The following is a 15666-nucleotide window of genomic DNA, read 5'->3' on the forward strand; positions in this document are numbered from 1 at the left end:
CTTCATTACTTCAAACAGTTAGGATACTCAGCTACTGGGACCATAAGAGACAACCGTATTCCAAAAGGATGTCCATTGGTCTCAAAAGCGGCAATGAAGAAAAGAAAAATAAGAGGGGAATATGATTCTGTTATCGACAGAACTAATGGCATATGCTTGGTAAGATGGTCTGATAACAATATAGTGACAGTAGCTTCAACGTCGGATGGCATTTCGCCTATAGGACAAGTGAAGCGTTTTTCACAAGCCGAAAAAAAAAACAATCAGATACAGATACCTTGCGTAATTGGTAAATATAATTCAGCTATGGAAGGGACTGACCTAATGGATGAAAACATATCACGCTACCGAATTGGTCTACGAGGGAAGAAATGGTGGTGGTGTTTATTCACATGGTTGGTAGATGCTACAATTCAGAACGCTTGGGTATTACACAAAAAAGCAGGAAACAAACTCACACAATTACAATTTCGTAGAGAAATAGTGAAAACCTATCTAAAGAAATATCGTAATCCCCCTAAGCAAGGTGGCAGACCATCAAGCAGTGCATCCAGCAGATCATCAAATAGAGTGCCGGATGATATACGATTGGATAATACATCGCATTTGCTCGTTCCTTGTGTCCTGATAAAAAGAAAAGGCGATGTGCCGGTGAAGGATGTTTATCAATTATGAGAACGATGTGTTCGAAATGCAATGTTGGATTATGTCTTCAGTGTAATTTCAAATTTCATACAAATTTGTAGACGTTAAATTGAAAAATAGATGTTTTATCAAAAGTTTTCCAATTATTTACTAATAACTAAATTCTGCTCCTGCAAGGTACTAGCGTTGCCATGTGGCTACACCTCTTATCTTGAAAAATAATATATATTTTTCTATTATCAAGTAGTACTTTTTGGTATAACGGTTATTCGAAGCAGGTGATTATAATAAAAACTAGAATTTCAGTGAAAAACAAACTTCGTCCTTCATGGGTTAATAAAACGATGTGATTGCAAGAATGTAAACATAACACTTCTACTCTAATGACAAGCTCGCGAATTACGAGAGAAACAAATGTAGTGTAGTTACAGTTTAAAAAATCTTTTCTTAAAGCTAAGCTAATTTCCACTTCAAAAGTGTTATTGGATAAAATCATTCGTTTTAAAGGGCTATACCTACAAAAATATAACCAAAGCGTTTTTACCGACTGCAGCGTTGAGTGTTATATTTATCACTCAACGACTGCAGTCAATACCGTAATGTGGGGTGAATTCGAACGCATTTTTGAGGTTTTTGAAGCCTAGCGTCGATGTTCATAAAAAAAAAATATCATTATCAAACCTTTGTTTATACATACATCACATCCACTGATTAAATTTTCAAAAATGTTTGTTTTTTTGTAAGTAAAATGTGTTCGAATTCACCCCAATGTTTAGTAAAAGTGGGTTGGGTATATCTAAGAGGGATACTTGAGTTACTGATTCTTCGACGTTGTGGCAGTATTTTGTTGTGTAGGTTTTCCATGTAAATATAATGAATCAAGGATATTCCTTAAAACGTGATAATTGGAAAGTAGAGATTTGCGAGTAGTTTCGTCTTCAGGGTCTAATTTATCGGACGAGAAAGTCGTTCCCGGGCGTGTATTAAGCGTGACATAATTTTGTCATATTCATTACGTTTGTTACTGTCGTCGAAATCTTCCATATTCTGTCGTAAATCCTGTAGTTTCGTTGAACATGCATCCACTTTCTTATTAATATCAAGGGTAGAAGATATTTCGGGTGAAACCCCATTACCAATTACCTCTCGTAACAATTTACGATTGTCAGTATGAGCTGCTTGAATTTGTCTAATCGTAATTCGTAAATAAGTTTGTCTTGTCTCAATCTATTAATGTTCATAACACGATCCATATGTAAAAATATATAGAAAGAGAAATAATGCAAATATTATGACTGAATGAAAAATAGTAGGTAGCAATTAAGAAGTACTACAAAAACAAGTAAAAACACACAGTTGGGAGATACGACAAGGTGACATGCATGTCATTGCTGAACCTCGTTCATTCGTATTGAATCAAGGCATTTATTATTATTATTAATTAACCGTTTAAAAACCTAGTACTTGGATCCAAATCCTTCTTACTGTACGGTTTTAATAGATGTCGCATCAACGGATAAGCTTCATCTTCCAAGTAGAGATCACAAGCGAAGTAGCAGCAAACCCAGATGTTGGCCTACAAAGCTACCCATCTCAGTAAACTAGAACCAATCCTCAGTCAGACCAATGGATCTTCCCTTCGTTTCCAGGACATCAGCAATAAAGCACCTACTTGTTTCAGTTTTACATGAATGTTTTTTTAATGAGGATTATCCAGGGAATGTACATTTGTTTAATAAAAAAGCTATAGATAGACGTTAAGAAGTATATGCTTACCTAAGAGTTAGCATCAATCTTTCTTCAGCCAGTATGGGTTGTCAATGGCAGATTTTCCATTTTTTTATTAGTTCCATTTTCAACAAAGTGGCAGAAGAAATGGACGCAACAAGTAAAATTATAATTTTGTTGATAGGATACACAAACATAACCAATATAAATAATTGAAAATATGTTAACCCAAACCGCAATCAAAGCTGATAATCTTATTTCTAAGAAGAATGGCTGCCAATAAATACCCGAGAACACTAAGAATCAAGAGCAGTAATTGATAAGCGGCAGAAAATTAAATAACCTTTACCAGTGCTTAGGAAATATAAATTTTGGTGAGTACGTTCTACTATAATGTTACAAACCTAAATTTTCGCATTTCATTATAGAGCAAATTAATTAATTAATTAACATGGACCTACTAGTGAATGAACTTACTTCATTAGGTGAATGCAATTGGAAACCAATTTTAAAGATCAGCGATATGCAAATTGGGGAAAAATACAAGTTGTGCGGCATTAAAGCAGTCCAACCGCATAAATATGGACGGAAAATAGTAGTCGAAACGGATACCCATAGTAGCAAGGGAAATCTATAATCGAATATGTGCTAAAATTACAAACATTAATTTCTTTGGAAATGTGTATAATAGTTATTTACATAATAAGTCATGAAAGTGGTCGTTTACATGACGCGGAGGCTTATTGAAAAGTACGAGGACGCGTAGCGTCCGAGTATCTCTTTAATGCCTCCAAGTCAGGTAGACTCACTTTCATGACATATTATGTATAAAATTTTACCTGAAACCGCAACATGTAGAAAACTTTTCCAAATTAAATTATTCATGTGTGAAATTTTGATACCTAATCACGCATGCTAAAATCACTTTATTTAATTGTTTCCATAGAGATTTCAAAATAATTAAAACAGTCAGTGTCTTTTTAACGCAGTTTTCAGTTTATACTTTGTACTTTTCAACTATACAGTCTTTATAACTAGGTACAAAAGCAGGTATCAGTGAAGAAGAGTACCTATACAAGACGTTGTTATAATGTAGCCGAAGCTGCGGCCGCTGTAGTGAAATATTCGCTCCCCACAAAGTCAAAAAAAGGTACGAAAAGGCGTAGAAACCTTTTAATGACTGGCGCAAAACTAAAGGAATAATTACTTCCACACATATTCCATTAATTGTTCGTAATAAAAAACCATTATCCTTTGTGTAGGTATATTAATATTTAAAAATATCCACATAGTCTGCATTATAATTATCCAATCGTTGATTGAATAACTTATTCAATGAATGATCTAATTGTTATTTTGCATGTACTAGGACTGTAATGGGCGTCAGACAAAAATATTACAGTACTAGTCAGGTAAAGATCAACTTTCTAATGTCAAAATAGCCCTGAAATTTAGATTTTCTTGACGGTTTCAGGTAAAGATAAATTACAAGAACTTATCAATGAGTATCAAAATTTACTCTATGTATATTGATTGATTTGTTGTAAACGTATACCTATTTTCAATATATATTGTAAAGAAATACACTGAAGCAGCCGAAGTATGTGGTTTATTGTCTCTCTCTTCCACCAAATCATTTCCATATAAGAGCAGAAGCACCATCCGCACTTGTACCAGTAAGCATATCGCAGCAGTGCTTTGTGAAGCTAAAAAGAAAGAACAATGTTGGCAGATTTTATTAAAAACATTAATCTAACTCTCCAAATGCTCGAGCATTTTTATAAAAACTGCTCATTCTGATGTAAAAAAAAGTCGCGAAATGACTATCATCGATAGCAACCTTAAACAGATAAAATCAACTATTACGGCTAGTGCCCTTACGTTTTCCACTGGCGCTCGCGGGTAAACTGGAACGCTAACGTTAACATTATCGCATATTAGCTGTTTCGGTATCTTTGAATACGTTTGACAAAGATAGAAGTTGTAACGGTTTATTTTCTTACCCTTAAGGCCTATTAAGTCTTCGAAATACTTTATTTCATTTTCTCTTCTTTCCCTACAATTCAAATTTAAATTTAGTAATTTTCACCTTTCTGTATTGTTATTACCTGTAGCTGATAACAATTTCCTTTTCCCGTATACTCTTTATCAACTTTCACTTTTCCTGTAGACATCTTGTATGAAGTACATGTGATTTCACCAAGTCTTTAATTACAATTATATTGAGCTTCTAAGGAAGGATTTGTAGAGAATTGGTTGTCAGAGAAGATTAAGTACGTGCCGTTTGATATTTTGGTGGTTAATTCTTCTCGCGCATATATTGCGGATCTGCCGTCACATTCACCATAAGCTCGCTCGTCATTTCAAGAGGTACTACTCTATTAGCTGTAATTGTCTACACATTATCGATGTTTCTTTTAGCTTTTTCTTTTACGTCTACTTTATTTCGTTCGTCGTCTTCAAGTTTCCTTGGAGGTTTCAGTACACTACGTTGGATTCCATCATCTACAATAATCAGAACCGGACATCCTTGCCTATCGTGATACTCACCGATATCTCCCGGAACCATCTATACCTACTTCTTGCGTTCATTGCGTTCTGGTTCCAAAGCCACATCGATTGTCAGCTGTTAGTCACGCCATCCACTCCGGTCACCTTAATTGGCAAGCTACACTCTCCGGCAAAGGTCAGGCTGTAATTGTTGTGCCGTCTCCGTTACATCGTCACGGTGGTCAAATAAAATAAAGGAAGGGAATTCATTTGTCGAGCCTCTATCCTATCTTACCTATCTCCTCTTGTTCCTTCATTCTTTTTCTTCGCTCACTTTCACCGTGTCGTTTTTTTGTGTTTAACGAAGTTTTTTTTATACTTATGATAAACAAGATAAATACTTGTCATTTTGGAGGTTATGTATAATTTAAGGTTATATTTCATTTAAATTTTTGGTTGCATTCAATTACTTACGTATTAGTTACACTATTTGGTGCTTAGTCACAAATTAATTATATTGAGTTTATAAAACATTTCACAAGTCAAATATTAATCAGTAGTATACCCCAGGTGAGGTACCCGTGGTCAAGGTGTTATATTGGTAAAGCTATCTAATAACCCAGGTCCTAGTAAACTTGAGGTCATATTAACTCGCCCTAAACTTAAATCAAGCGAGTAAGTGGATCTTGTGAATGTTAAAATTTTTGTTCATTGCCTTGTTTATTTGTTGTGAGTAAGTCGAAGCTAATTTCCCCCTTTTGGTTATTGAACTGATATTTAAATATACCGTATTTTCGCCTCCATGTAATTTCTTTCTGTGTATGTGTGTGTGTGCTTGAGTATCGCCTTCTTCGAGATAACTATAGGTATACATCCTGCTCCCTGAAGCAAGAGCAGTATCTACAACTTTCGTTGTTATTCCCGCTTCTGGCGCCCATATAAACCACATTGAACCTACCCATTTCTCCCTGTATAGCAGCCGGCAACGAAACATTGTCACCGCCAGAAGAGTGAGAACTCAAGAGTTCCTGTGGTTTTTGTACGTGACAAAGTCCACTTCGGAATGTCGTCCTCTGCAGAAGTAATCCCGAATCACGTCTTGATTTAAACAGGCCACGTCATCAAAGATCATTATCGATTTCTTATTAATCTCTTCGAGAGTGATTACATCGGACTTTTCGCTAAAAGCATTGTACTCAATACCCTTGACGGGTGTAAGTATCTGCTCTAGGTACTTGTACTTTGGCTGCTCTAGCGACTTTGAGTATACATACACGTTTTCAAACGCAAGACCGTGGGGTGCTTCCAGTAAACTGATCATTACATTTGTCTTTCCTGATCCCGAAGGGGCCACAGATGATCGCTCTAATCGAACTTGGAAATAGAGGACCATGCTTCCCCACCACTTCTGATTTTAAAAGTCATGATTTTCTACATTTAAAAAATGCGGCTGCTTTATAAACATCATTATTAGTCGCTAGTTCGAATTATACTACCAGTTCATGGCCACTCGCCGAGTAGGAAAGGGGTTTATCAACACTTTAATAAACAAACTACCGGTAGAACTTCATATCCCAGGATATCAGTACTGCGGACCCGGAACAAAGTTGCAACAGCGTTTAGCTCGCGGTGATTCTGGAATAAATCCGTTGGATGCTGCGTGTAAACAGCACGATATCGCATACGGTAAATTCAAGGACGTCGAGAAAAGAGAAAGAAAAATGAAGCAGAAGAGTTGCCCATTTAGGGGAGGAGTTCTATCACATGCCCGAAATTCAATAAGGCATGTCAAGGATGCGGGCATAAAGAAACTTATCGATGTTAGTTTGGCCGCGGCAAAAAAAGCGGTTAAAGTTGCGGGTGGTAAAAAGAAGGTGCGAGTGCCAAGAGTTATTCCTATACCTAAAATTGGCGGCTTTCTTCCTTTCCTCATACCACTATTTGCGGGTCTTTCGGCTGCTGGCGCGCTAGCCGGTGGAGCAAGTGGTATAGCCAAAGCGGTTAACGAAGCATCTGCAGCTAAGAAGCAGTTGGAAGAGAGTCAATGTCATAACGCCACCATGGAGGCTGTAGCGTTAGGCAAGAAAAGCGGTGGAGCACTATACCTTAAGCCATATAGGAAGGGTTACGCCTTATATTTGAAGCCTTTTCCAAAAAACGATTAAACTTGCCGCGGCGAGCATTAACCGATTTAGATCTGCATAAATAGGCTAAAAATGTTCTTCAGAGGAGTATTCATGCGCAACACATTACCGCAAAAGCCCCATTTTAACGAATGTGCTGTTGTGAACCTGGATGATAACAAGGGAAGAGGTACTCATTGGGTTGCATTCAAGAAACGCGGCGAGAAAGCGGTTTACTATGATAGTTTTGGAGACTTAAACCCTCCAATTGAAATAGTTACATACCTGAAAGGTTGTAAAATTACTTATAATTACGATATCAATCGTTTTTCTATTCCCAAAGGTGAACTTATTAACGCAGCTGTTCACACATATAATGGGCGCACGTGGATTTATCACGGTCAAAACCAATTGATTGAATTGGATGATTGTCTACAACAGCCTAAAGCACATTCAATATTTCCGGATATACCCCAAAAAATAACATCAATATTTGATAATATATTAATGGCCACCTGTACTTTATAGGGAATAACAAATTCTACGAATATAACGAATTTACAGGCAAAGTCATGCGATCGGGTAACTTTGACTTATCTTTATTTAATATCCATTGCGCAAATAAAGGGATATTGGAACAACTTTATGATGAGGGTAAATATTTACAATTTCTGACAAAAACGAAAAATCTGTTAAACATTGACCAGAAAGTAACTTTTTTAATAACTTAAGATTTTGATAGAACAATTTTCCTCCTGATAAAATATTTCCTTCATCGCACAGCTCGTCCAAGCAAAGAGCATCCGCTACTTCACCCGCAAAGTCTTCGTAGTGCCAGTACATCGAATAATCGTTTAGAAAGTCTAATTTTTGATGTACCACATTTACGGCGGAGAGGAAGCGATTTACCGCTTCTTGGGCTAACACTTTAGAATTTGATCCTTGTCTTATTCTTATCAGCGCCCGCTCTAAGGTTAGCGCCGCCCCGGACAAAAAAGGCAATTGCCGCCCTTTAGGTACACATATACTGGTTTTATTTTTTATTTAACAATACTACACTTAACTATTACAAAATAGAAAGTTATTACAATTTAAATATATCTATTACTTAATAGTATAATCTAACGAAGGTAACTTACTTCGCATAAGAACCTAACATAAGTACCATTCATTATCTAAACCAGGAAAGAGCAAAAATGAACTGATAGTGATAGGCATTACAAAAAACATTTTTTATTATACCTGAATCACAATGTCCGTTTTAAACACTCAAATGCGTGCGAAAAAGGGCCTTTAAAACACACGTGCTTTAAAGTTGCTAAGTAACGATACTTCAAGTATGACTTTTGAAACTGTCATCTGGGCGAAATAAAAATTCCTCTTAGGTCGCTTGCTGTAAATGCAGAACATTTCTTTGGCTTTTGTACCTATCCTTTGGTTGAAGCTTTCACAAACGCGCGTAATTTAGGGTATGCTTCCAAACCTGTTCCACTTTTTAATCGCAGCATTGCTTTAGTTTTGAATGAATTTAATTTAATATTAATAATGCTGTTGTAGTAATTTAAATACCTTTGACATTTCCTTCATATATGCTAGCATTATGGATTCATTTAAGATGTATTCGTAAGTAACTTCCTATTCATCCATGGAAACAACTTTTCATATTCTTTATAATAGGCTTTGCTGGAGTTGGATTTTACACCTACCAGCGTTTGTTTAGATTTTACAACAATCGATTTAATGGACGGTGTATTATCTTTTTCAACGGAAATCGTTTAATTCACAAAGACGATGATTTTTATAAGCAAACGTCAAGTGACATTTCCATGACAATCGTGAAATTACGAACACCCAGCCCACTTAATTAGACATGTATTCGAGAATAACGTCAATATGACTTCATTGTATTTCCTATTTTTAAATTATACTGCAGGTATAATAAAAAATACTATAAGATACACGTGTATAATTGATCTTTAAAGCACTTGCAACGTTAAAGGCACTCCGCTTTGCGTCGTGCCCTTAAACTCGTTGCGCGTGCTTTAAAGACTTGATTATACACTTGTATCTTAATATACTATTTTTCTCACTTTTAGTTCTGCAAACTTTTTTATTATATCTTTTAGGTTTATTTGGTCGGTAATTTCATGTTCAATCGCCAAAATTGCTAAACCATTAAGACGATTTTGGGTGGTATTAGAACGTAAAAAGTTTTTAATTAACTTTAATTTAGAAAAACTCTTCTCACCACTTGCTACAGATACTGGTATAGTCAACAAAATTCTTAAGGCAACGCTAAGATTTGGAGCAATATTTAACATTGTTATTAACTTGAGCACGTAGATTAAGCTTTCGTTTTTAGTCAAAAGCGCAGATACCGCAGATATTTCATCTGCTAATTCTACTGCATTTATGTCAACAGAATCACCATCAGTTAAAATCCTTTCTAAATTTTTACAGTGTTCCAAAAGCGTTACTTTGGGCAAGTCGTATATCTTATATAGAAACTGAAAATAGCTACTATGGTGACTAAGCTGTTCAAATCTAGCGTCAAGTGCATTTCGTGCTCTATCAATTGTAAAATAAAAAAAATCTATTTTATATTTTTCTTTTGGATCTTCGACAGGTTCGTCTCGTGCTTCATATGAGAAATTTGTTTTTTTTCTTCTTACTCGATGGCGCGGTGCTGTTGATGCAAAGTTAGCATCAACGTCAATTTCATCAGCTAATTCCCTTGCGTCGACAAGAATTTCATTGAATGACTTATCCGATCGAAGATCCTCAAAAAACTGTTTGCAATTTTTTAAAAGACTAAGTGCAGCCGATATATCGAAATCTTTGGTGTGCATAGGTAAGCTTGCTGATTGGATTTATACAATTTAATATTTTATGCCAAATAACCGAACACAAAAATTTAAATTGTTTAATACAATTCAATAAACCCGAGGCTTCGTCTCTTACTAAACTATCAATCTGTTGGTTTTCATAAATGTTCAACAAAGCATCGTACACACCTCCTATAAATGATACCTTAAAGGTTTTAAGGCTTCTATCCTACTCTCCCATCTAGTGTCACTCAATGGTTTTAAAGTAAGTCCTTGGACATGTTTTAAAAGTATGACCATCGGAAAGTAGATGCCGAAAAAAATAAATATATTTTTTGGACCATATTAAAGAAATTAGCGGCTTCCAAAGAAGCTTTTGCCATATCGTTGACGATTAGATTCAGGGAGTGGATACTACACGGGACATAAAATGCTCGGGAATTTAAATTTTTTACTCTAGATTGCACTCCTGCTTTGTAAACGCCTCTCATATTCGAACCGTTATCATATCCCTGTCCTCTATAATATCCTGCAAATTTAAACCTAAATAGTAGAATAGCGACCCTCTATCCCCACTCCTTTTTTATTCGCGGGGTCAATCAAGGTCGATTAAATTGATTGGCGGGGTCGCCAACGTGGGCGGGGGTGTTTTGGGAGATTATTTCTGGGAAATTTGATTAATTTCTTGGAATTTTGACTTAATTAATTAAAACTGGTACGATTTTGGTCTTTATTGACGTTTGATTTGATTGGTGACGTCATCAATTAAATTGATTACTGTCGGATTAAATTAATTTGCGGTTTGATTGATCTAATTAATTTAATTCGCGTGTTGATTTCCCGGAATTTCTGTTTAATTAATTTAATTCGCGGTTTGATTTCCCGGAATTTCTGTTTAATTAATTTGATTCGCGGTTTAATTAATTTAATTCGCGGTTTGATTTCTCGGAATCTCTGTTTAATTAATTTGATTCGCGGTATAATTAATTTGATTCGCGGCTTAATTAATTTAATTTTCGGTTTGATTTCTCGGAATTTCCTCTAATTATTTAATTCGTGGGTCTATTAATTTGCTGTACAAATAATTACACATATGTGATAATTACACATATGTAATAATTACACACAGGTAATTATACTCTAATTGAAAACAGAATGGCCGCCAAAGGCGGGAAATTTGACATTTTTCCTATCTCTCTCTTACTCACTGCATCTATTTCTCTCTTACTCATTGCGTCCATCTTTTACCTATTCTGAAATAAAAGTTAGAAAATGAACAAGTTTTAATTATGTTTATTATGGTGCAACACTCAACAATTAACAAAAAAACATTACAATCGAAAATTAAGCGCAAATTACAATTTAAAATATACAATACAAACCCGTTTCCACACCACCCATGAGGTAGAGTTGAGGCGCGCTTTTTTTAACGTGGTGTCCCCCTGTAGGCCTAATCCACGGAACGTATTTACAAACTAAAACTAAATATGTACAGAAACTATTTACATGAGGGTTAATTTAAAACAGTTTATTGAACAGGTGAATTATGTGCTCCACGCGTGAACCACTGAGCTCCGGCCACATATTCATCACCGCCGTGAACTGATAAACGTTGTTCATAATGGTCATCGATTCTTCCTCCGTAGGTGAGGACACGTCCAGCTCGCTCAGGACGTTTATTGCGTCCGTTACACCACTCATAGTACTTTCGCACATCCTAATATAACCACACATGTCTTCAGAGAGTGCATAAACTCTCTCCCTCAGTTCGTGGTAGATGATCTTTTTGTGAACTATGCTGGTTTCCACTGTGCGTGGTGGTAGTTCTGTTAGATCTATATTCTCCCGGAGTACCACTAACTCGCTCAAGTTACGCAATGTTGAGCCTTTCGGTGTAAGTATGGGGTTTAAAGCACTCAAGTTCGCCAGGAAAACTAAACACCCCGTCACGTCGATTTCTCGGATCTCGCGGTACATAGTTTCCAGATTCTGTACAATCGCGTCACTAAGAACCTCCATGGCGAACGCACGAAAATAAGCAACAATTTTTATTTTTCGTGGCTTATAAGGGTTTAGCCAGACATAATTTCGCAGGGCACTATAGGTGTGGTTGGTTGTAGTCCCGATGTTGATGGTTGAGGGTTAAGAATCTGTAAAGACGTTATCATTTAGAACTTGCGCAAATTATTATTCAACTTACATTATTTACACACGGAGCAGCACGCTTTCGCTTAGGCTTTGCATGGGAAGACGAAACGGAAGGTTGCGGTGGATGCTGTAAGGAAATGTACAATTAAAATATGAAACAACTTTTAAAATTAAAATAAACTTACTTTCACACAGAGGTCGAGGGGCTGCGATTGGGGTTTGTAGTCGCCAGGGGCAGACGGCAGCGGTGGATGCTGTAATGAAATTTACAATTAAAGTATCAACAAGTTTCCAAAAAATAAAATGAACTTACTTTTACAGTGAGATCAAGGGGCTGAGATTGCTCTCCTTGAAGCTGACGGCTAGTGGACGGCGGAACTTCATTCTGTACAAATAAACAACATTTAGAAAAACGAAACTTTAAAAATTAAAATAAACTTACAGTGACAGTAAGATCCATTGCCTGCGACTGCGGATTGTTTGCCTATAGCTTCTGCCCATGTTAGTGTAAACACCGGTGTATAAGTGCTCTGCAAATTAAAGTATAAGTTTAATTAATTGAATCGTTAGTTGGCCTAAGAAAATGTGCATGTAATTTGATCTTGTAAGTACATTAGTTTTATGGGAATAGATTAGTCTCCAGGTGACAAGGTTAGTGATTACTATAATAATAAGATAGTAATTTTTGGTGCATTATCGCGGTTTTCTAACTTATCAAAGAAGGCCAACTAAACCAATATTCATTGCGTTTTACCATTGAATAAAATAGTGTTTTTATTCAATGGTTTTACTGAATAAACTTTTCAATTATTATCTAATTACGGGCACGTCACTGCAATTAGTTGCAATAATGGGTATTTGTTCAGTGTGCGATACAGCTGTAACGAGACAAGACTCTAACAAGTTAGAATGCAGTTCTTGTAATTCTTATTACCAATGTGCAAATGTGTAACGCGAGGATTTACAAGTTCTGAAATCTCAAAATTTAGAGTGGAGATGTAATACCTGCTTAGCTAAATTGAAAGACGCGGATGGCAATGTACAAACAAACTTAGACAAAATTTATGATGCAATGATGGAGTTGAGCAATCAAATCAAAGAACTCAAGCAGCAAAATAAGACCTCTGAATATGAATTAAATGTATCATTAAATATGGTGCACGAAAAAGTGGATGGTAATACTGCAATTCTGCAGAGTTAAAATGCACAGTTAGTTGAATGTCTAAAACTTGTCGAGGATCTGAAGGCCGAGAATGTCGTATTGAAGAAAGAAAATACGGAACTAAAGCTGCGACTTACGGAAGTAGAACAGTATTCTCGAATAAACATGCTGGAGATTCACGGAGTGCCGAAGCAAAATTCTGAAAACGTCACGTTTGGTGCCGAAATTTCGGAATTGGAATCCTACATAATCAGAAACACTGACAGTGATGACAATGAGGATGAGACAAGAATTGAAAATTCTGGCGATGAAGTTTTCAACATAAACGTACCCGGGCCATCAAAACGGATGAAAAAGTAATGATTACCTACACGTATTTATAAGAAAACACCGAATTAATGTCTTTTTTTATAAAAATATTTTCTTTTGCCGCTTGTAACTTTTTACCTATTAGACTGAGATAATAAACATGATTGTAAGAAATGTAGATAATTTTGTTTTTTATATCCTTCCCATAGACACTTTTGTCAACCAGTCAACTGTTAAGACGTTATTAAGAAAAAAACATATTTGGGCCCCTTCAATTCAAGATGGCGGCTAGCGCCTTTGACTCTCAAGGTCGAAAACTTGGATTTTTATTAGTCCTTGATACCTTAACAATATATGTGAAAACTGCTTTTACTCCACCTTTTGTAGAGCAAATGCTTTTTTAATTCCCCACAGAATGGCCTACTAAGGTACGTTCTTTACTTGTGAATGTGTTAATGTGTAACTATGATATTATATGTTTGAGTGAAACGTGGCTTAATGACAGTATTTTCAGTAATGAACTGTTTGATAGTAGATATATTGTGTATAGGAAGGATAGGGTTAATCATTTGCGAGGTGGTGGGGTATTAATCGCTGTTAAAGCAGCATTTTTGTCAGAAAATTTAAATTGTTTTATGAATGGAGTTGAAGGGTTGTGGGTTAAAGTTGTATATCATGGAAAAAAGTATTTTATATGTAATGTGTATATACCTCCTGGTGAAAATTTAGACTTATACTTAAATTTTTTTGATGATACAGAAAAGCATATTGATATATTTAATAGATATACTAGTATAATAGTTGGTGATTTTAATATACCTGAAATTTCAGATTGTGATTATGATCTTCAGCGCGGTTCAAATAAAGCTAGGGAACTTAATAAGTTTTTAAATTTACTTGACTTTAAGCTGATTAATAATATTCAAAACTGTAATCACAGAACGCTTGATCTTGTTATTTCTAACATGGATATGTCTGCTATTCGGATTGAAGAGGAGTCTGACGCTTTAGTTCCAGTAGATAGTCATCATCCACCATTGTTACTAACAGTAAAGTTGGTGAAACAATCCACAGCAAAAGAAAATAATTCAATTCCTCGATTCAATTATAAAAGAGCTGATTTCTTGAAAATGCATAATTTAATACGCAACTGCGCTTGGGATGATTTACATTTGGTAGATGCAGTTAATGATCCCGTGGATTTGTTTTACCAGAAGTTTAATTCAATCATTAGCGATTGTGTACCTAAAACTAAATTATTTCGGCGACAATATCCAGTTTGGTTTACTCATTCCATAATCGTAAATCTAAAACTTAAAGACAAATTCAGGAAAAAACGACATTTATCTGAATACTGGTTAATTAAATATCTGAATTTAAGATCGAACATAAAAAATGAAATTCAAAATGCCTATCTACAATATATCAGATCAATTGAATCGGATATTGCTGATAACTGTAATAGGTTCTGGAATTTCATTGGCAATATGAGGCGTCACGGAAGATCAACTGAATTATCCATGTCATACAATAACATTACATATTATAAGTCTCAGGATATTGCCAATTGTTTTGCGGACTATTTTAAATCCATATATTCTGATTGTTCTGCGGGGTATAATTTAAATATTGACAGTTCACAGGAAACCTTTATTGACAGTGCACTACACATTAATGAAATCACGATTTGTGATATAGAATTAGCGATCAAGCGTCTTAAGCCAAAAAAGTCTTGTGGACCCGATGGAATTCCACCATATATTTTTAAGGCTTGTCGAGAATATCTAGTAAAGCCATTGCATACAATATTTAACACCAGAGTACCCGCGTAGGCGGGGAATCCCCGCTTGAGACGTAAATGCTACAGAACTTCTTAGTATGTTGCGGGAGGGGCTCGCGGCCATATCTAATTGTCATTCAGGACAGGTACGACCGATTTCCTAGTATAGCAGTTCGTTCAGTTGTTTCAGACTGAAAAGTTGCGCATTTATGGCGAATCCCCGTCCTGCGGGTATCGTTGTTATTTTTCGTGTTGTACTTATTTTTGTACTTTTTTTTGGACTTTTGCGTGTGTATTTAGTTTTTACATTTCTGTGTGTGTAATATGGCAGGCAGCCGTGGGTTAAACATATTACGAATGCTTCAGGAGTTGAGTGACGAAGAACAGGAAGTTCCTGATAGCGAATATTCACAACTACAAGATGATGAAGAACCTTTGTCAGACTACAGTGACGTT

At 35.8% G+C, this 15666-nt stretch overlaps 1 protein-coding gene across 1 annotated transcript; it reads right to left on the reverse strand.

Annotated features, from left to right (window-relative positions):
- Nucleotides 1–11165: 11165 nt before the first annotated feature.
- Nucleotides 11166–12456, reverse strand: LOC116160298. The gene is made up of 5 exons (XM_031473476.1): nt 12402–12456; nt 12273–12344; nt 12145–12213; nt 12012–12086; nt 11166–11961 (listed from the first exon to the last, which is right to left on the reverse strand). The coding sequence occupies exons 1-5, from the start codon at nt 12417–12419 to the stop codon at nt 11884–11886; spliced, it is 312 nt and encodes a 103-aa protein (XP_031329336.1). The 5' UTR covers nt 12420–12456; the 3' UTR covers nt 11166–11883.
- Nucleotides 12457–15666: the final 3210 nt, after the last annotated feature.

The sequence above is a fragment of the Photinus pyralis genome, unplaced genomic scaffold (genome assembly GCF_008802855.1).
Source record: "Photinus pyralis isolate 1611_PpyrPB1 unplaced genomic scaffold, Ppyr1.3 Ppyr1.4_LG1, whole genome shotgun sequence".
In the NCBI taxonomy this organism is placed as follows: domain Eukaryota; kingdom Metazoa; phylum Arthropoda; class Insecta; order Coleoptera; family Lampyridae; genus Photinus; species Photinus pyralis.